This window comes from Notamacropus eugenii, chromosome 3 (genome assembly GCF_028372415.1).
Source record: "Notamacropus eugenii isolate mMacEug1 chromosome 3, mMacEug1.pri_v2, whole genome shotgun sequence".
NCBI classification, from domain to species: domain Eukaryota; kingdom Metazoa; phylum Chordata; class Mammalia; order Diprotodontia; family Macropodidae; genus Notamacropus; species Notamacropus eugenii.
Window position 1 is genome coordinate 248,490,146 of NC_092874.1, and position 23,898 is coordinate 248,514,043.

At 36.2% G+C, this 23,898-nt stretch overlaps 1 protein-coding gene across 2 annotated transcripts in view; it reads right to left on the reverse strand.

Moving 5' to 3' along the window:
- PTPRR (protein tyrosine phosphatase receptor type R) overlaps positions 1-23,898 on the reverse strand; it is a 348,363-nt gene that overhangs the window by 170,656 nt on the left and 153,809 nt on the right. For both annotated transcript variants that reach the window (XM_072655374.1, XM_072655375.1), the window contains exon 3: positions 11,038-11,151. In XM_072655374.1, the coding sequence (XP_072511475.1) occupies positions 11,038-11,151 (114 nt within the window). The remainder of the gene's footprint in view (positions 1-11,037; positions 11,152-23,898) is intronic.

Consider the following 23,898-nt stretch of genomic DNA (forward strand, 5'->3'; position numbering starts at 1 on the left):
TGGTTATTCTTTGGCCTGATTTTAAAATTTTTAATTTTTTTTAAACTTACCCCTTAAGTTGGCCTCCCACAATCTACTGGCAAACCACAACAGGCATTTTTACAGTTCTCAAAACTGTTTATTTGCAGCTGATAATTAGAATTTTAAGTATATGGGATTATGTTTTTGCCATTGGCTCATGCAAATAAATTTTAAACATTTGTTTCCATGAAAAAAAGATATGTGGTGTTGGTCACATGGATAAAGCGCTAAACTACACATGTATTATATGTACATATATATGAGAGAAATAGTGAGCATGTGCATGAGAGAGAGAGAGAGAGAGAGAGAGAGAGAGAGAGAGAGAGAGAGAGAGAGAGAGAAAGAGAGAGAGAGAGAGTTTGGAGGCACCGTGCCAACTTTCTCTGTGTGTGTGTGTGTGTATACCTATGATATATCTATCCATCTATCTATTTATTTTATTTATCTATCTTAGAACAAATATATATATATATACACACATATAGAAAAAATTTAGATTTATGGAAGAAAACAAGCATTTCCATAACAGTATAATAAAGATGATTGCCCATGAAACTGCAAACCTATTATTTATACCTTGCTATTCCTTTAAAATATATAATCAAGTTATTATGTAAATTCCCCCCCTTTTCTCTTCCCTCCCAGACCTGTGCCCCAGAGATGGCTACCATTAGACAGAAATAGTTATGTGTATGTATAATTATTCTATTTATCAGTTTTTTCTCTGGATGCTGATAGTGTCTTTCTTCATCGGTCCTTTAGAGTTAATTTGGGTATTTATAATGGTCAAAATGGCTTATTCTCTCAAAGTCATTCTTAAAACAATATTACTGTTACTATATACAACATTCTTTTGGTTGTACCCATTTCATTCCATTATTTCATGAAAGTCTTGCTTTTCTAGGATCCTTGAGGTTATCGTTGCTTAATGCGCAGTAGTATTCCATCACAATCATATACCACAACTTGTTTAGCCATTCCCCAATTGATGGGCTTAATATTTAATACTGAAGCTTTAACATTCTCTGTTTTTCTAACTTGGACCTCTTTTCTCCTCTTTAGGCTTCCTGGTGGCCAACTCTTTCTGAGGGTTCCCCTATATGTGCTGCTCATAGTAGGATTATCTGATCAGTTTCAGCCCTACCACAGCTCAAAACTTCCAGTCAAGAGATCCCCAGTCTTCTCCTTTCCTAGTGTTATGGATTATACACATGTACCACAATATTCTCAAAAGGTCTTCCTTGAGTAAGTTATTTAATTTATCTCAATCTTTTTTTTCTTCATCTGTGGAATAGAGATAGCAATATCCCCAATATCACAATAATATCCCAAGGTGATGGTTACTTATTTCAGTTACGTTCAACTCTTGGTGACCACATTTGGGATTTTTTTGGCAAAGGTGTTGGAGTGGTTTACTATTTTTTTTTCTAGCTCATTTTATAAATGATGAACAGAAGGAAACTGGGTTAAGTGACTTGTCCAGGATTATATAGTTACTAAGGCCAGAACTGAACCCAGGAAGATGAGTTTTCCTAACTCTAGGTCCTGTATTTTATCTACTGAGCCACCTAGCTCCCCCAGGGTGGTTATGGGGATCAAAGAAAGTAATATATGTAACTGTTTTGCAAACTTTAGAGTACTATATATGTCATCATTATTTTTATAGAAGCATGCTGCATTACATTTTGGTATCTCTGAATTATTAACTTTACTACATTAAAAAAATCCACAAATATTTACTGGATAGCTCTTGCCTATACTTTGTGTTAAAATTAACCCTCTCACAGAGAATCTCATGTACATAACATTGTGACAATATCTTACATACAAATAGATAGAAGGATGGATGGATGGATAGATGGATAGGTAGAAGGATGGATGGATGCATGGATGCAAGGATGCAAGGATGGATGGACGGATGGACAGACAGACAGGTAGGTAGATAGATGGATAGATAGATAGATAGATAGATAGATAGATAGATAGATAGATAGATAGATGGATAGATAGATAGATAGATAGATAGATAGATAGAGAGAGAGAGAGAGAGAGAGAGAGAGAGAGATAATATGGAAATAGAGAAAACATGTGAGCTATCTAGTTATTCCTGCATACAGTAGGCACCTAAGAATTTACGAGAGAGAGAGAGAGAGAGAGAGAGAGAGAGAGAGAGAGAGAGAGAGAGAGAGATAATATGGAAATAGAGAAAACATGTGAGCTATCTAGTTATTCCTGCATACAGTAGGCACCTAAGAATTTACTGGAAATGTATCAAGACAATTAAATGAAAGATGCTTTCTTTGTGACGGTGCCATATTTAATGTAACTATTCTAAGAATAAAAGAACAAAATTGTATTTAGCTGAAGTTAAACCAAGCTTTCTATATTTTCTATAGGGCTTATAAGAAAATCTTAAGGAGCACAATTAAAGTAAAATCCTTCTCAGACTGAAATATTTAGAGGAATATATAAAGTTTGGTCTCAGGGAAGGGGTTAGAATTAGAATGAAATGGCCAGATATGATAGGGAGGGAGATTTTGGCTCAATATAGGGAGGAACTTTCTCTTTCAAAAAAGATAGGGTGTTCCAGAAATTTTAGTGCAGTTTAAAAATGCTACAGCTTAAAATTGCACTAAGACTTTTGGGACAGCCCATATAATGGATTGCTGAAGGTGACAGTGAGTTCTCCATCATCTAAGGGTATTATGGTGAATACTTCATTCTTCCTATTTTTTTGAGAGAGTTCAGATTAAAATGGTACTGGGACAAATTACAATCCTGCCATTAGTCTTTTATAGTTCATGTTCTATTGAATATTGCACCACTATACAAAATAATTGCTCTTTGTAGTTGAATAAAAAATTTGGGGTTGTAACCTTATCATCTCCAGGTTCCCTAAAAGCATCTTGCATGCATCTCCAGGAGTCCACAGGACTATAGAAACACCTGGCGCCTCACATTGTGTCCACACAGTTTTGGTCTCCTCTTATAGGTGATAGGTTGGGTAGTTGGATTGGTGTTATATTGGTTAGAGCCCTGGACCTGCAGCCAGAAAGACCTTAGTGCAAATCTAGTCTTAGACACTAGCTGTTACTTAGACACTAACGTTACTTATCCTCTGCCTTCCTCAGTTTTCTCAACTATAAAATGGGGATAAAAATACTATCTACCTCTAAGGATGGCTATGAGGATAAAATACAGTAATATTTGTAAGGCACTACATAAATTCTTCCTCTTCTTCTTCTCCTCATCTTCTTCTTCCTCTTCTTCTTCTCCTCTTCCTCCTCCTCGTCCTCCTCGTCCTCGTCCTCGTCCTCCTCCTCCTCCTCCTCTTCCTCCTCCTCCTCCTCGTCCTCCTCCTCCTCCTCCTCCTCCTCCTTCTTCTTCTTCTTCTTCTTCTTCTTCTTCTTCTTCTTCTTCTTCTTCTTCTTCTTCTTCTTCCCCTGCCTCATGTTTATCTTCTTCCTCTTCTCCTTCCCCTCTTCTCCTCCTCCTTCTTCTACTTCCTCATATCTTGAAAGCTTCTTATCCTAAGTAGCTTGGAGATTATGAACATTTGCTATGGTTACACCCCTTAAAATGTTCTTAAGGTTTTATGAATCAATATTATGTCTAGGGAACTTTGGGCACAATTTGACCTGGGGTTATGGTCGATTTCTAAGACAGTATATTAAATACTATTATATATTTTAAAGTCTATATTTGTGGTAGAGAGATTAATCTGCTGTCCACCCATGACATAATAGCAAGTTCCTGATATTTATTTTAGCCACCGGGTCACATCTTGTTTCATATTTAGTCTACATTTTTTATAGTCTGCAGTGATATGTTGAATAGGTCCTATTTCCTTCTATACCTTACATTGATTACAAAGTTTGGGTTCCTTAAGGAGAACCTTTATGTAATAGAAGGTGGTAATAACTTGGTCCTGAATTTTCAAATTAAACTCCCTTTCTCCCCACAGGTATATCCATCTGAGTCAACCATTTGTTTGCTATGTGAGGCAGTTTTATGTAGTGGATAGGGTGCTGAACTTAAGAGTTAGGAAAATCTAGGTTCAAATGCCATTTCAAATACTTCCTACTGTATGACCTTGGGCAAGTCACCTAAACTCTTTGTGCCTCAATTTTTTAAAATGAGGGGGTTGTAGTCAATTGCCTCTAAGGTCTCTTCTATCTCTAAATCTATGTTCCTAGTGTTTTGTTCAGTCATTCAGTCATGACCCCATGGACCATAGTGTGCCAGGATCTTCTGTCCTCCACTATCTCTCAAAATATGTCCAATTTCATGTTCACTGTTTCCATGACACTATCTATCCATCTCATCCTCTGCCATCCCCTTTTCCTTTTGCCTTCAATCTTTCCTGACATCCAGGGTCTTTTCCAATGAGTCCTGTTTCTCATGTGGCTAAAGTATGTAAGCTTCAGCTTTGGTATTTGGCTATCCCATGAATAGCCTGAATTAATTTCTTTATTTCTTTAAGTATAGGTTCCTATAATGCTCTCCAACTCCGAGATTTTGTGATTAGTTTCAAATAATATTCCCTCTGGCACTTAACACAGTGCCTAGAACACATAGTATATACTTAATAAATGTTTGTTGGTTGAGGTACTATTATTAACTGATGCTTTTTGGTTGACATATTTGCTGAGCTAATGTGAATGTCATTCAGTGACATTTGATTCTACTGCATCTTAGCCATTTCAGAGGCTCTATTCAGAGCCACACCACTGTCCATTACATTGGACAAATCCAGTGTGTCCCTGTTAAACAACCTCTTCAATTGCTTAGGGATGTGATATCTGTTCTAAAAGTCTTTCTGTTGGGTTTTGACCTATTTATTATATACTTTAAGAATTTCTGAGATCAATCCTCTTCCTCCTTTTCGGTGAGAAAGTGTTCATCCTTCTTTTAGTGTCTTATACAGAGTTTTTAACCCCTTCTGTAGCATGGACCTCTTTAGCAGTCTGATCAATCCTATGGATGCATGAAGGATAATGTTTTTAAATGCATAAAATAAATTACATAGAATTACAAAAGAAATGAAGCCTGTTGAAATAGAGTTATCAATGTACAACAGCTCACAGACTCTAGGTTAAGAACCTGATAGATGAGCTTTGAGTTTCATTAATATTGTACAGGTTTCCAAATCTATTGTGGTCCATTTTTTCAGGACTGAAAAATATATATTAGGGTTGGTATTGCATAGGTGTTAATAGCTTTAACTTCTTATTCCCATTCATTTTTGATCTTGAGATGCCAATATTTCTTTAGTACAATAAGCATATTCATATCCATAGTATAATAAACATATATTATTTAGTACAATAAACATATGTATAAACATATTCAGTTATAGCCTTTTAGTAATATATATCTTCACACGTGTCTAGCCTGGCAAAGGTCAAGGAGTTTGCTTTCATCCATTAGTTCTATGTGACTTCTAGATTCAAACCCAAAGGCTTCAGTCTCTTTCTTCGTTGGTGTATGTTAAGAATTTTATACTTGCTTAATCCAAATGAAATTTGATACCATTGGGAAAAGATTTTTACAAGCTAAAGGAGCTGTTAAATTATTCATATTTTTTGTACAGCCCAATAGCTTGATGTCATGCATGTACATCAAATAGTTTTAATGAGATAATTTGATTCTAATCCTACTTTAATTGGGAAAGCTATACTTAGTTCTACTTATACGTGATAATGTATTTAAAGATTTATTATTATTATTGTTATTGAGAAATATCTGTTATATTTAAAATTGCATGTATTATACAATAATAATTAGTTTGTCTATTATTGAACTATTTAATAACATTAACAATTTTCTAGAGCACTTCTAGGGTTATTTTACTTGTTTGTTTCCAGTTATAGCACAAGGTATAAAATTCCTGTGGGCTGCATGCATCCTGAAAAACTCTGATGGTTCTAGTAGCTGCTGAGATCAGATTAAAATATAATTGGGAAATATTTAACAAAATAAATAAAAATGCAACACAGTTTCTAAATTAATATACCACCCGCAGGTATCTGCTTTGGTCTGAGTTGATGTCACTGGTGTAGTGGATTGAGAGTCAACCTAAAAGTCAGAGAGAACTGAATTCCTCTCAATTCTTTCAGTTACTGACTGTGGGATCCCTAGCAAATAACTTAGCTGTTTAGGAATCTAGGTAGCTTTCTAGGACTATTACAGAAAGGGTAATGAATTGCATTGGTGGAGAGCTTTCTCATCTGAGAATTCCTGCTACCAAGGAAGTCATAGGTCCATCCAGCCCCTACACCTTTCACTTCTCATAAAACCCTACAAGATAGATTGTAAGCAGACCTTAGGATGGACTGGATTAGTTTATCACAGATATTAAAGTTTGAATAGGGCTTGGATTAGATGGGTTTTAGGGTCCTTTGCAAATGATTCTCTATTGTATTCTTTCTCTCTCCTCTCCCCTTCTTCTCTAGATAGTTTTTCTCTTTCTGTCTCCTTTAGATGAAGAGAAAGGGAAGGAGAAAGTTTTCTCCTGTAAGTCATTAATATTAGTTGTTGTTTTTTTCAAGGAGAAGAGAAACATTTTGGCTAATAGTGTTCCCTTTTATATGTCATATATATACATACATAGATATATATGTATATATGTAATTATGAAACAAATCATTTCAATATTTCTCTTTATGCATATTGTTCTCCTGTGCTAGATTACTTGTATGTGTGTTTAACTCATTCCTCATATTCCTAGATATTCATCTCAAAGCTGGAATGAATATCTGTGTTATACTGGTAGTATGATTTTAAAAAAATAAACTCTCTCTTGTTTAAGGATAGTTATTCTCTCCTTCCACACCATTGTCATCTTATAGAATACAATAGACAACGAAGACTGAATATTATGATATTAATGTTAGCCCTGCACAGTTATTTAGCTAGTATACATGAGTCATATTTTAAAATCATTTTTACTGTCAATAAAGGGAGAAATGAGATTTCTGAAAATTGCTTTTTTGAAAGTACAATTTTTTATTCTTCCCTCTAGAAAGAGAAATCATCCAGGCTGCTGGTATCCTCTAAGGATATGTGCATATCACACATATATGCACCAACATATATAAGAGGACCTTGACTTTAGTAAAAGATATTTGCAAATATCCAGTGTGTATAAGTATACACACATATGTATATATATGTATGTATGTCTAATTCTTCACATACATACATATACAGACACAGAAAACCTCCTCCCCTAAAATCATACTCCATGTATGTATGTGTTTATATGTGCATGATGTTAAGCTTATGATATGCAAGGGAATGGGAGATTCATTGAGTCCATATTTCAGTATACATGTCTTAGGTGCTATAGATGGATGTTGAATCAAGCTTAGAATGAAATGGAACAAAGAGATTGGCCGATTTGTATATGGGAAATTATTTATTACTTTCAACAACATAAGCTGTTCCTTGACATAAAACCACATCTAAATAGATAGATAAGCTGCTAATTGTGGTACAAAGAGCATATTATTTATGTGTAAGAAGTTACATAAAAGACCTCTAGGAAGTGTGTGTGGGATTAAAGAAGGAGGTGGGCCAAGTTTTGTAATAAGAGTGAGATAAAGGTCAAAGGCTGAACTGGCTCCCAAGAAATATGAAAAGACATGAAAGAAGGTTTCTAGATCTTCTATGGGAGATATTTACAGAAGAATATGGATAAGAATTTCAGTCTGAGAAGGTATGAATGCCTTGTGGTCAGTAATGTTGGAAGGATACTGACAGTGATGAGATGAATGAAGTCTATATAAACATATAAACACATACATGTTTATATATGTTATATGTAATCATATCTACATTATATAATATATATTTAATATTTATATCATATATAATATAAATATATAATATAATAATTTATATTGTATACATAATGAGCTTTTATGAACATGTAGGCATAAACATAGTTCTACATTTCTATTTTTTAAACTACAGCTTTTTAAAAAACTATACACATGTATAAACCTCAATATGGCAAGGATCCACCATGATTTTCTTGATGTGGATGATAACGATAGTAGCTAACATTCATAATGTGCTTTGAGATTTGCAAAGTGCTTTATGTGTATTATCTCATTTTATCCTCACAATAATCCTGGGTGATAGGAGTTATTATCCTCCATTTACAAATACAGAAACTGATGCAGATAGTGGTTGGATGATTTGCCCAGGGTCACACAGCTAGTATGTGTGTTAAATAAGATTTGAACTCTGATTCCAATGAATTGAAAGGTAACATACTCCACTAAAACACTCATCTGCCATCAATGGACACACTGATCTCTTTGTGATAGTCAAAATGAATAGCAAATAAATTCTTTTAGGTCAGGGAATATTTTTTTATCTTTGTATCCCCAGTTTCCAGCACAATGCTAATTGCTTGAAAATGTGTTGGAGGTGACAGGCAGTCTTCAGTATTTGATGTGGTTAAAAAATAGTTGCTCTGTGCCCAATCTGATGAGGAGTTTCTCCACCCTCAGCTGGGCTGAGCCATAGATGACAAACACACAGGTCATCATCAAGCCCTTACTTCTAGAACTGGTGTTCTTTTCACATAGCCTTGGAAGGTCAGGGACACCTCCACACCTTGATATGGCAGCAGAGGAGGATGTTAGTGGAGGACATTTCTGTTTCCGTGTGCATATGTGTGAGGATGACCTCACCTCTTTAGTTTACTTTATCAGGTGAGACAATGATTTAATTAACTATAAGAGATGTGAGCATTTCTTGTGTGGACATTTCTTGAACTGCCCAAGTGACTTCTCAGTTAGCTTAGTTAGGAAGTTTGTTTGAATTGGTTGAGAGACTTGATCATATCCTGTACGGTTTATGTAAAATAGCAAACCAATTTGGAACCTAGGGATTTCAATACCTGGCATCTTACTGGTAGGAACTCTCCCAGCCAAGCTGTTAAGAAGGAATTGCTTCCAGGAGCGGGGAGATTAGAGCTCTAGCTTCTTTTTTTTTCTCCCTTAACTTCCCTAATTTGGCCAGAGGAGGTCCTAAGAACCTCAGAGGGTCAAGTGATTTGGGGCTTCCCATCGCTCCTAGTAGAATCCTTGTAACAGCTGGTGTGTTGTCTGTCTTGGGATCTGAAGACTGAGAAAAGGCAACTTCAAAATTCTGAAGAAGTCTAGCAGATAAGTTACAATATACCTAAGGAGAACTTAATGAGGGCCCCATGAAGGAATTTTGTTTGTCACATGTGCCCAGTAAGGTGGAGACCAACCTATGGGGGTTCTGTATGGCATGGTGGGAGAATAGCCATCTTTTGGAGGGATATTGTGTACCAACTTTTCCTACTCTAACACCTTAGTAAATACCTCTAAAAGCAAATTAACTGACTGGCAAATTGATATCAACTAATAATCATGGGGAGAAGCACACTGGAGGGAGTTCGTAAGTTGTAACGTTAGGAAGAAAAAACAACAATTTCTCAACCCCTCAGGATTAACCCTAGAGCCCTGAATAGATGTATCACCAGAGCTTTGGAGACGTGTGGTGCCATAGTGAGTGGGGATTGGGAGAGTAGATCCAGAATGCATGCTGAATGCATATACACACAACATTTGCATATATCTTTAGGGGATATTAGCAGCCCAGTATGCATTGCAGGATGGCATTTCTGTTTCTAGAAGAAAAATAAATCATTTCACTCTTTTTTTTTTAAAGTACCGTATATTTGTGTGTACATAGACAAATAGGCTTTTGGGTAATATATTAATGTGTAGAATTATAGAATGTGAACATTGCAAAGAAGCTTAGAAATTATCTAGTCCAACCCCTACCAGAAGCATGAAATCTCTGTAAAATTGTGTGAAATGATTATTAATAACCAATATCTTGGGGAGATTCAGAGGCTTTCTACTTCAAAATAACTCATTTTTAAAATTTCGATTTTTCTTGGGTATTACTGATAATGCTATTGCCTTAACTCTCCTTCTCTTGGTCAGACCCCAATCAACCTTGGAAGGAATTCAATCTAGGATGGGGAAAGCCATTGTGTCCTGTACAAGCTTGAATGGAGACATCCTTTTGCCTAGATAGCTCAAGGCTAGGAGTGGTCTGGTATAGAGATGTTTTCTCTGTCCAAGGGTGACATGATGATGGGGGTGACATCAGCCCCTCAATGTGTCCAACTGTGGCTGATCAGGTGAATTGCCATGTTGATTGTCTTTGGTTGAAGAGAGAGAGCCAAATAACCATCTGTTTGCTAATAACCTGCTAGCCTTATTAATAAAATAATTAAATAACTCAGAAACTATGTCTCTTGAGTCTTTTAAATTATCACAAAACATTCCTTAGAAATGGTTGCTAGCTTTTCCACTGACAGGGATTCTACTTTCTTATGGGATATATGTGGAGAGGTATTGGAAGAGGCAGCTAGAAATTATAGTGGATAGAGCACCTGCCCTGGAGTCAAGAGGACTTCAAATCTACCTCCTAGCATCTTGAGACTGACCACTATTAAATTTTCCATGTGAGCTATAAACAAGAATTGATTTATTGTTTTGTTAATCATCTTGTTTGGTTGGGTGTTGTCCTTCATTCTTGAAGAGGACCAAAATGACATCACTATGCTAGAGTCAAGTTTCGATGTGTCCAACTGTGGCTGATCAGACCAAAATGAGCTCGGAATGCTCTATTGCAGGTGGGAAAATTGATTGTCTAGATTTATGAAAATGATGAAGAAGATGTTAATATTGCAAATTAAACTTAGAAGTGTGTTGTGTATACTTTCTTTGTACATACCTTCTGGTAACTAACCTAAACTATGACTTCAGTTTCCTCATATCTATAGAATTGGAGTTGATTCCTATGGTCCCTTCTAGCTCTATTTCTATGAGAATGGTCAAATGTTTATACTGAGGGCAATCTAAGGCTTAGTCCTAGAGAATCCTCCCTTAAGTAATGAGAAACTATCTAATTGAAAGACATCTTGAAATTTGGATAGACAGCATCTGGGTAGCTTACAATTAGGCGGTTGATGTGAACTTGCTGTGGTAGGAGTCCTAAAGCTGCTGCCACTCCTTGACGCAATATCTGGAGCAAAGTTGCATTAAGCTTGTTTATGTCCATTTGCAGTGTCTGAAAAAAAGAAAAGAAAAACCAACCAAGAAAATCAGTCCTTGACTTGTGAACAAATTTTGGGCATAGTTTGTTAAGTTTTTAATCTAGTAATATCTCATATTTTGATAGTACAGTTATCCCTTCCACATTATAGAAGTTAGGGAGGTGCAGCACCCCTATAATCTAGAAAATCCACAATAAAAATTTTGGTCCTTCTTTCATACCAGAGAAGAAGTCTGAATTATTATGGTATTAAAAGATAAAATATGTTGATATTATACAATACTATACATATATTTATGTATTTCTGAGTTTCTAAACTTTTTCAGTGTCATTTGCTGGCCTTCACATGTTATCTGCAGCTTCTGCAAAACTCCCCCATAATTCCCATTTAATTTCTTACACTGGCCTGAGATAAATTGAAACCAAGATGGGGAAAAATTGCAAAGGGGAAGGGGTGACTGTGCTTTAAAATTTTACAAAGCACTTTCCTTACTTTAGTCCTCTAAGATGGCTAGTGGAAATATGATTGTCCCTATTATATTATTGAATAAATTGATACTTAGAGAGTTAGAGTCACACAACTTATCAATGTCAGAGGCAAAATTCAAACTCAGATCTCGTGCCAACAATTTCCAGGGTTCTATATTGCTTTACTGTCTCATATACTCACTAGCTATTGAGTGAACCTGACAACTCTTGTGATTCTGAGTATTTCATAATATATATAATACCTGTATCCATTTTTAACTGGGGGCAAATTACAAGGAAAAGATGGGAAATAGAGTATGTCCTAAAAGTCACAGTACAGTTTCAAGCTAAAAGTTTAAACTTAAATGCTTAAAACTTTCAAGTGCTCTTATTTGAGAAGACAGGAAACAACTGTAATTTTCCCCCCAGGACACACAAATTCATCTCCAAGAGACATAGTTAACCTGTGCATTTAATTTAATCACAATCTCTTTTATAGAAGAAACATTCATTCAAATGAGGGCAACATTATATGAATTGAAGTTCACTTTGATAAAATAACCTATAGGAGAAATAAAAAGGGATTAATTATTTTCTCCCCTCTGGATATACCTCTAGAGTTTCCATGACAATAAACCCAATATTTGCTCTTAGAATGGGGTCTCATCAAATAGGTCAATTCTCACTTTGAAAAGTGGTTGAACCACAAATCTCCCGCAGATCTTACAAGGTGGAGGGTGTTTCAAATTATTGTTCATACTTTAGTTCACAGGAGATGCATTTTCTTACAGTCTAAAATTCTAGTGAAACTTGCCTATATCTACATTTTCCTTTGCTTGATAATCGCTCACATTTATACTGTACCTTAAAGATGATAGCACGCTTTGGGGATACCATGTACGCACAAGTATCATACATTATTTCATTTGATCTTACGACAATACTATGAAGCAGACTATACGGAGTCTCTTCCACAAAAGAAGAGATTAAGGGTCAGAAAGGTAAAATAATTTCAGAATTGGAACCCAATTCTCTCTTGATTTCCAGGATTTCTTCCAATTTCCCAATATTATTTCCATCACACTGTCTCTCAGCATGTTCAGATACCCCGATGTGTTTATGATCTCACCGATGTCGATATAATCTCCACTGAAGATGGTAGTGGTTGTAACTCATGCCTCCCTCACTATCTTGGGACTCTTTTCTGAGTCTTTTGAAAAGTTCACCACAGAAAGTCCATTCAACAGGTTGGGAGTCTTCTTCGAAGTTTTCCTAACATTCTGGGGCTACCAATAAAATGCAAAATCTGTCCTGTCACACTATCCCATTTGAGTAGCCGTTGTTTTGGTGGTGCTGTTGCTCATGTATTTCATTGGCATCTTTGCTTCACCTTTGTAATCCTTCATTTGTAACCAGCTGCAGACTGCTGGGGGGTCACACACGCATCTCCATATTGCTCTTAGAGTGGTTCTCAGCTAAAAGTGCCTGTTTTGTTCCCTGACCCACAGATAACATCACTAGAGGAACACCTGTGTTATATCTTCAGACACTGTCAATACATGAATTTGTTTCAATTCACTCCTTTTTTAAACTTCATCTACAACTTGTTACAAGGGAGGACTCCTGTGGGGATGGGGCAGGGGGAACAATTCTTGGACAATATTAGTGATGCAAAAAAAGAAGAAAGAAAATGAAATTAAGTAATAAAACACTTAAAAATACATAGAAAAGAGCAGAAGGAAATTGAGAAGTGTACATTGACAAGCAGGATAGTTTTGTAACTGATATTAAATTTAATATACACAAAACAAACTGTTTATATTATGTGTTCACAGTTTCATATTCAATTCTTTGTATCTCTGTCTATCTATCTATCTATCTATCTATCTATCTATCTATCTATCTATCTATCTATCTATTTCTGTATGTCTGTCTGTCTATGAAAAAGCCTATAGAAAGATTACTGTTGGTTGATGTTTAACAAATACCTAATAAAAATACATTATAAAAATAATATTGGTATTAAATCAATAAAAATAACATTTCTTAAATGCATAGACACTTTGCTAAGAGCTGAGACTGCAAAGAAAGGTAAAAGGAATATCCCTGCCTTTACGGAGCTCACATTTTAATGGGGGGAGATATGTGAATAATTAGGTGCACACAAGAGATATAGGGAGCAGATGGGAGATAATCTCAGCGGGGAGGCACTTGAAACTAAGGGGATTGAGAAAGCCCTCTTCCAGAAGGTATGATTTGAGTTGCTATATAGGCTCATTTATTTATCTAACCTTTTGATACATTAGAAGAGATTGTTTAGAAGATTCCAATCAGATCAAATATGAATAATAACAGCAAACGGCATTTATGTAGTGCTTTGGGGGGTTACAAAGTGTTTTCATAAGTATTTTAGTAGAGCCTCACAGCAACTTTGTGGGATGGGAAGTCCGTTTCATGGATGAAGCCTAGAGAAGGGGAATCACTTTCCCATCAGACTTCTGCAACACTGAGTGGTTAACATTGATTCACTTTAAAAAAGAGAAACATAATTTTCTTTTAAAAAAAAATCTTATTATTTTTATGGATGTCTTTTGCTTTTATATCAGCTTAATTTCTGGATATATTCTTCTTCTCTGTCCTTCCCAGCAAACCAGTCATTGGAACAAAGACTAAAAAGGGAGAGAACAAAAACCAAACCATCTCACGAGATATGCAGTACTGGACACCCATCGTCCTCTATAATGAAAAGAAGGCATATTGTTTCCATATTTCTCTGAGGCTAACCTTGCTCATTATAATTCCAGGTTCTTTGGTTTTTCCTCATTGTAGCCATTACGTATATTGTTGCCTTGATTAGGCTCACTTCATTTGGCATCAGCTGATTGAAATCCCCAGCCCATATATCTCTGTATTCTTTGTCTCTTATACCGCAACAATATTCCATCATATTCATGGACCACAGTTTGTTTTGCCATTACACAGCGGATGGACACGTGGCATGGTTTGCTGTTAAAGAATAGCTGTTACCATTAATATTTTGGCATGAGTGGGGTGTGTCTTTGACATCCTTAGGGTATGTGCCTAACAGTGGGGTCTCTCTCTGGGGCAAAGGATATAGACAGTGTAATTTTCATGTAAGAACTAGAATTTTCTGTGTCTGTTCAATAATATAAATGAGACACATGAGGGGTTTTGCTGGAAAATATTATGCTTCAGAGAGAAATAGTATTGTAGACGAGGAGCTTGCATCAGAGAGACCTTCATTGAAGTCCTATTCTTGATATGTGTGTGTGTGCGTGTGTGTGTAAGTGTGCGTGCGTGTGTGTGTGTGTGTGTGTGTAGCCTGCATGACTTTGGGAAAATGAGAACCAGTGAGTTGAGAGACTATCTAAGACAATAAATTGCGCAATACTACTGATAGGCATTGGTATAGGAAACTTCCCCATGGAGAGTTCTTTAGATCTATAAAAATCTGGACACCCTCCTCATCTCAAGAAACAAAATAAGAACACAGCTTCATTTTACTTCAGTTTCAATACAGATGTCAAAGCAGTTTTGGTGGCCAAGCTTATTTCTCAGTACGCTGTGCCAGAGAGTATCCTAGGTATGTGTTCTCACAGGGTCTCCAAAGACAGGCCTCAGCATGTGATCCACCTTGACAATTACCTTGTCTTTTAGAAAATCTTTAGTGTGCCAGTGGTTTCTTCCCTGTTGCCTCAGAAAGACAGAGAAGGAAATGGAAACTACAGTTGTGAGAATGCATGGAAGAACAAACAGGGCTAATGAATGGAATTCAATTCATTAGTTTAATGAATGGTAAATGAACGATTATGAAATTGGCAACATAATCCAGTTTGAAACCAGAGTTGCTCCTTTCAGAAAACTATTGTGGTACCGCAGAAAGAACACTGGATATGGAATCTAGAGGTCATGAGTTCTAATCCTGCTTCCGACGTTTTCTAGATATGTGACCTTAAGCAAATCACTTTACATCCCTGGGCCTGAGTTTTATTCTCTGTAAAATGAAACCATCAACTAGAAGGTTCCTAAGGTCTTATCCCGAGCTCAATCTATGATTTCATCAATGAAAATACAAAGTTCATTAAATGTGTATATATAAATACAAATATGTAGCATATATTTGTATTTCTATATGTACATATTATATATATGCAAATATATATAAAATATATGTATACTTATACATGTACATATTATACATGTGCAGATATATATGTGTAAAACACATGTATATGTATTTATACACAATACAAATATATGGGACATATATGTGTTGTTTATATTTGTATCAGCATATATGATATATGTAATCTATGGTATATAGACTATATATGCAAATAGATGTATGTGTATATATGTATGTGTATGTATGATAATCTATGGTGTATAGATATAATCTATACTATAAATGGTATGTGTATATACATGCATGACTATATAATATATATTATTATACATGTATGTACATATGTGTACATGTACATCTGTGGAGGGGCCATCGCCAGTCATTCTGATCTATATCTTGCCACTGTACCCACCCAGATGAAAGTGAGGCTGGTGACTTTGCATGCTCTCCCTCACTTAAATCCAGTTCACTCGCAAGTCATAGAATCATCTTTCTGATGTCATGGTCTTCTTTGAGATTGAAGGACAAACCAAAATGAAAACATGTATAATGTATATACATACATATGAGAAACACATAGAGGAAGAAACAGGGATCCTGAATGAACAGAATTGAATTCATTACTCTAACGAATGGTGAGCAGCTTACATGGCACAGTGGGTAGAGTGCCAGGTCTGGAGTCAGGAAGACCTGAGTTCAAATTTGGCCTCAAGATATTATCTGTGTGACCCTGGGCAAGTCACCTGTTTGCCTCAGTTTCCTCATCTGTAAAATGAGCTGGAGAAGGAAATGGAAAACCACTCTAGTATCTTTGCCAAGATAACCTCAAATATGGTCAGGAAGAGTCAGACATGACTGAATGACAGCAAAAAACAAAAGAACAGAAATAAAAGCAAACAAAAAATTACTAAATTATCAGTGTAATCCAGTTTGAAACATAAGAGTTGTTCCATTTTTTAAGAAAACTATTGTGGTAGAGCAGAAAGATGTGTGTGTGTGTATGTGTGTGTGTGTGTGTGTGTGTGTGTGTGTGTGTGTGTGTGTGTTGTGTGTGTATATACGTCATAGATGATGATGTTTGTCTGATTTATCTATTGCTAAAAGGTTTTAAGGCAGGACTAATCCCACTGATCCCAAGTATTACAGTAATACTGTAATGATATATTAATATAATAATAAATATAAATTATTTATATATAATATAAAAATTAATATAATAATAAATAACCCTGACTTTAAACTTAGAGATCCCCCTACTGCAGTTAAAATAGGAAAAAAATTACCAATATATTTCCAAGCAACTTTTCAGGAATAAATCCCAATTGTTTGCTTGGTTCCACATGCTGGCTAGAAGACTGTAAGCTTTTAGAGAATGGGACTGTTTTATACAGTGCCTAGCACACAGTAGGAGGTTAAGAAGTACTTGTTGATTGAGCGATCTGTGGATCCCCACCCCCACCTTATGGAACCCAGAACAGGACTTGTACACAATCAATGCTCAATAACTCTTTGCTAAGGTTATCACAAAAAGCCCTTGGGTCAAGAGCAGTTTCCTTTAATTTAGTAATTGAGGGGATTGCTCATAAACTTAAGCCAATTCACAAGAGGCTCTAAGGAAGTTTCGCCTCCACCTGCATTAAACAAGTAGAGTTTAGTTTCAGAGAGCCTCCGCAGATGGAAGGTTATGGTTGTCTGAAACAGACAAAGAAAGGACAACTTCCTTTAAGTCAGAATCAGAATGAAATGGATGATGAAGACTTTAAACTGACATTTTGTACTTGTTTTGAAGAGCACTGACACAGTTAGGGCCAGCAATTAATTCTGGCACAAAAGGGTCAGTAGCACAGACTATCAGGGGGAGAAGAGATACAAAAGGAGCTATCAACTCAACTCTTTTTTTTTTTTTTCCATTTGACCATTTGTATTTTTTATCAACTCAACTCTTAAAGAAAATTTCTTGTAATATTTATCATAAAGGTTTTCTTGAAATTAAAATTGAGTGCTATGTACTTTGAATCCTCTCTCTTGCTCTGCTGTTTCATGACATGCACTTTTTTCTTTTCTTACTTTGTATTTAAGTTTCAAAATTTAAGTTTACAATATGTTTCTTTTTCTTTATTCTGTATTTGAGTCCAGATGTTTGAGTCTAAGATTTTTCAAAAAGAAAAATTTATGTGAATAGCAGGCTGGAGACTTCAGAGACCGACTTTGGACCTTGGGGTAAAAGCCCTATAGTTTATGAAATGAAACCTATAATGGAGAGAGGAAGTGCTGAGGGCATACAGAGATGCTACTGTAGTCAGGCAGGTTGAGAAGTAGAGGTCTGAGAGGGAATGAAGTCACCAGCGACACAGTCATGAGTGGGGAGGAAAAGATGTGATATATCTTAACTAATTATTTTTTTGAATTAGTTCTGAGTGTATTTGTTTTTTCTTACCGAAGTACCATCACTGTCTGTGCTCTGAGACAAAGTTCTGGTCAGTTGACCCTAGTTAGGGCTCTGAGAACTGATGGTTTATCCGTATTTGATCAACATATCAATTACCACTTAACAAATATTTTTGGTATTTAAGAGGTGGCACCTTGGTTGAAAGAATGCAGGGACATAGAGTCAGAGGATCTAGGTTTGGCAAGTCCTTGTGAAAAGACTTGCCAAACGGCTCATTGAATTTCATTTTGCTCATCTGTAAAAAGAATAGGTTAGATTAAATGACTGGGCAGCTAGATGGCACAGTGAATAGCATGCTGGGTCTGAAGTCAGTAAGATGAGTCTTGCTGAGTTGGAATCTGGCCTCAGACACTTACTAGCTATGTGACCCTGAGCAAGTCACTTAACCCTATTTACCTCAGTTTCCTCATCTGTAAAATGAGCTAGAGAAGGAAAAAAAATTAAACCATTCCAGTATCTCTGCCAAGAAAACCTCAAATGGTGTCATGAGGAGTTGGACATGACTGAAAATGATTGAACAACATCAAAAGATTAAATGATCTCTGAAATCCTTTCCAGGCATGATATGCTTCTATTTTGTTAATAGCAATGTGCAAGAGTATGAAATAGATTGTTTTCACCCTATTCCCTTGTGCCTATTAAATAATACTAATGTTTCTAATAACCAGCACTTACATCTAACTTTATGAATTGCAAAGCACTTTTCATGTATTATTTCATTTGAGCCTCATAATGTCCCAACGTAGTGGTTGCTATTTACTATCCTCATTTTACAAATGAGGAAACTGAGTCCGAGAGAATTAAGTGACTTGTCTAAGGTGTAAAAATGAAGTATCTGAGGTGGAATTTGAACTCAAGTCTTCATAAATTTAAATCTAACACTCTATGCCCTGAGGAGGTAACCTCTTAAGTTGGTCTTTGAAGAGATGTGGGATTTAACTAGCAGAGAAAAGGTAGACAATAATAAACTCTTAACTATGCATAATGGATAGGATCCGTACCACATAAAGTACTCCTCTGATTACCCCAAGAAATTATAAAAGCTCACTTCAGCTGATGCTTTTGAGAAGCTTTCTCGTGTTACTCAACAGAAAGAATGGCCACCACTTTGTACCAGAGTATCTGTCCTTTTCCTTGCCTTTGTAAGAAGATGGTGACACATGTGCTTATCCAGAACTTTGCCAAAGCTTCTAGCTGATCATCACTGTTTATCCAGCCTTGAAACTCTTCCCTAAGGGAAAGGTAATTTGGACTCTACAATTTGTGCTAACAACAGGGAGTCTAGAGGCTGTGGAGAGCTCTTGAGGACTCAATTCCCAAGGCTGTGATTAAGTTGTGCCTCGCAACTGTGGCAACAGTTTTCAAGACCAGATTTGCCTGATGAAACTGCTGAGTGGGAAGGAGAAGGAAACCCATGATCAGAAGATGCCTGGAAAGGCAACTTTCCAAGAAGGTGAATCAGCACGTTCAGCACCATGGGTTTGGGATTACCATAGCTCACAGGAAGGAGAGAGTTGATATAATAAGTCTGGTAATTTAGATCAAAAGGACCTAGGTCATATGTTCAAACTGAACCAAAGCACTTTAATTATTTGCCTCAAATTTCCATTTGGCTGAGAGACCTGGCCTGTTATTTATATCTGTGTGGCTAAGGGCAATTTCTGTACAAAGGAGATAACTTATCTGAGTATAATAATGAAGCAAAAAACCCATCATCTAATTGCTTTGGAAATTCAGGCCAGATACCCTATTCATCCTGTTAACCTAGACAGAAGCATATGTATATTTGGTAAGTAGATTATCCAGGGACAAGAATAACCCTCTGTGTGACCCTAGGCAGAAGGATTTGTCAGTGATAGGACATATTTATTTTGGAGGGCATAGGACTGGGAGAAAAGACAAGCTTTTTGTACAAGGTGACATTCTATCTCCTATCACTATGACTTGGCATAATCTGTATCCCTTTCTTGAATATACTTCCTCTTTCCCTCTTTCTCTTGAAATCTCTGGCTTCCTTCAGCTCAATCACCCCTGCCTTTACTCATTCTCAGTTCCCCCATCCATTGAAATTTTATTTGTCCATATTTTAAATTTATTTATATGTTTATATGTCATATACACTGATAAAATATTAATTCCTTGATGGTATGGACAGTTTGATTTTTGTATTTCTGTTCCAGTACCTGGCACATAGGATCAGAGGGTAAGGTACTGTCCCTTTAAGGTTCTGTTCTTTCATACAGAGCAGTTTGTTGATGGGTGAAGTCTGATTTACTCAGAGTTCTGTGTGATGTGATCTCTGAATCACATAGTAATATTGCTTTTTTTAATGACCTTAGATATCATTTTTAATGGCTTTAGATATCGTTTAATTTGATACTTTCATTTTGCATCTGAAACCAAAACTTGGCAAAACTGAAACCCAGTAGAGTTACATAAATTATCACAACAGAGTTTACAGAGTTATACAGTTATCAAGAGTTCTGAGATAAGCAATTGTATTTTGAATGTGACAAGCTGTAATATAAAGGAAAGAGGAATACCAGAGCTGTCCTATGATTATAGGGCTAAGTTAGTAATTGATCTTATTATAGACAGAAAAATGAGAATTGGATTATTGACCATGAGCTAGCATGTATTTGCAGAGAAGTCTCAAAGACTGAACTCAGTAAGATGAGAGAAGAGGGAGAAAAAAATGAGATTTCAGAACTGCATCAGCTAAGCTTTACACCACTGAGATTGAAGCATGCTCCAGTTGAAGCTGAAGAGTACTGCTAGATGAGCAGAGGAACAGTTTGGAAGCAGAAAATCAGAGAAGTCATGCAGTAGATCAAGTAGTTTGTCTGAGATATCCTATTAAAAGTCTTTTTCTGGGATGCCTACTAAAGTGTTAGTAGAGTACAGCATGCATAAACTTGGCCTAGTAATGGAAACATTTGTTTAACACAGATGCTACATTTATAGGGAACATTTGTGGACAGTTGCTGAGACAGAAAGAAGACATTGATGTTCATTGTTTCTTCTGGAGCACTTTGTTTTTCCTAATATATGTGTTTACTTGTCAATTTCTATAAGTATATGTCCATTTTTATCTATAGATATTAATATAGTAGGTGACCCAGGTTTGTATGTGAATTATGAAGTCTTTATTATCCCTGCATTTGTTTTAATGTGAGTGTCTTTGTTATAATTTCTTTTGCTTTATTGGTAAGTAGATTATATTTAAGGTCTCAAGGTAGCATCATTGTGAGTGGCTGGTTTGTGTAAATGGGAACACATTGGTGGGAGCTGGAAAGCTGACTTGGTGAATAGGAGGAGCAGTTCCTCTACAAAAGGGTTAACTCTAGGAGAATCCTGAGAGACTTAAAGCATAACTACGTAGTGGTGATGGTTTTGAGGATGTGATGGTATGGAATCTTTAGGATGGGATCCATTCCAGAGAAAAAGTAAATGTTCTCATGGCACATGAGAGTTGTGAGGTACTTTAAAATGGGTGTAGACACACCATGCAAATAATCCAATAGGATCGTAGATCTAGAATTAGAAGAAACTTTAGAGTCTATCTAGTCTAACCCCTTCTGGGCCCAAAGTCAGGAAGCCCTAACTTCAAATCTGACTTCAGATACCTCCTAGCTATATGGCCCTAGGCAAGTCATTTCACTGCTGTCAGCTTCAGTTTTCTGTCTATAAAATGGAGATGATCTACCTCCTGGGATTGTTGTGAAGATCAAATGTGATATTTGTAAAAAGCTTTGCAAACCTTAAAGTACTTTACAAATACTACTGTTATTATTATTTATTCAACCCTCTGGGCTTTGTTTTTGTCAGACTTTGGTTTCAGATGCAAAATGAAAGCTTTAGATCCAATGATCCCTAAGGTCAGGTCAGGGGCAGTTAGGTGGCACAGTGAATAGGGCATCAGGCCTAGAGTCAGGAAAACTCATCTTCCTGAGTTCAAAGCTGGTATCAGACACTTTCTAGCTATGTCCCCCTGGACGAGTCACTTAACCCTGTTTGGCTCAATTTCTTCATCTGTAAAATGAGCTAGAGAAAGAAATGACAATCCACTCCAGTATTTTTGCCAAGAAAACCCCAAACAGGATCATGAAGAGTTGGATATAACTGAAATGGCTAAAAAACAGTAACAAAGGTCACTTCATGTCAGACATTCTATGACTAAGGAATAAATGTCATTTATAGAAGCAAAATTACTGGGTGATAGGTCACGTTATAGATGCACAAATATATAAAGCTTAATGAAATTACCCTAGTCAAACAGTGAATCAGAGACAAGTTAGAATTGGAGAATTGAACTTTCATCCCCATGTTAAAGTTGTTGGGCCACATAACTGTGTGCAGAATTGGGACAAGAATTTAGATATTTAGTGGAAGCTTCTTAGTACTTGAATGACAAGGTTGCTAGGAGAATAAGAAGGAAGCTGCATGGGGTAATACATTAGGGAGGCTGTGTGGTGCAGTGAGACATTTATTGTCTGGAGTAAGGATCAGGATCAAAACAGGGTTATTTCCTTATCTGTAAAATAGGGATCATAATAAGTATCTACCACTTAAAGCTATAGTAAAGACAAAATGAGATAAGTAGAATGTTTTACCAACCTGAAAGTACTATATAAAGGCATCTGGGTGGTACAATGGATAGAAAGTCAGGACTGAAATCAGGAAGACTCATCTTCCTGAGTTCAAATCTAGCCTCAGACACTTCCTAACTATGTGACCCTATGAAAGTCACTCAGCTCTTTTTACCTCAGTTTCCTTCTCTGTAAACCAACCTGGTGAAGGAAATGGCAAACAAATCCAGTATCCTTGTCAAGAAAACCCCAACTGCGAACACAGAGTTAGATATGACCGAAATGACTGAACAACAATTAAAAAGTATTATACAAATGCTGGCTATTATTATTATTATTATTATTATTATCAATTATTCAGCATTATTATTTTTTGTGGCCTTGGGCAAGCCAATTAGCCAACTTGGGCCTCTTCATCTGTAAAATGATGGACTAGCTGGCCTCGGAGGTCCCTCTAGCTCTGCTATATATTAATCTGTTATTTTATGATTAAGATGCAATAATTCCATTATACATTGAGCCAAGTAGGAACCACTGATTGGATCACTGCCAGCATGATGAATATTTAGCATAGAAACATAATTTGGTGACATTAGTCACTGGTTTAATTTTCAAATCATCATTTTGGGAACATCTTCATATTGATGTGGCTCAGACTTACTGCTGCCCACAGACTGTTTTTTTTCCCCTTTGTCTGGGAATGAATCTTCTCAACCCAAATACAAAGATGCCCCACTGATGTATTTCTTTTGAGATCTAATCTCCTACTACACAGCTCTGCAACTTTCCTACCATTTCCTTTTTCTTTTCCAAGGCAGAACAGATGGAGACATTAAAAAAAACCCCACTAACTCTACAAAGCTACATTTCCATCTGAACTTCTTTTCCCTCTATTTAGCATTGATACCTGAAAAAAACATAAAAAGCAATACATTTCTGGAGGACATTAAAGACATTTTAAAGATGAAAGTAAAATTTGCCAACACTAGTAGGCTATTTCTCCCAGAATAATTTCTGTCTGATTCTTCCTGTCATTTTTCTAATGAGACTTCTTCATTTGGAGTTATGCACAGCTTCCAGTCCAAACACTGATCAAATCCAGTTCAATA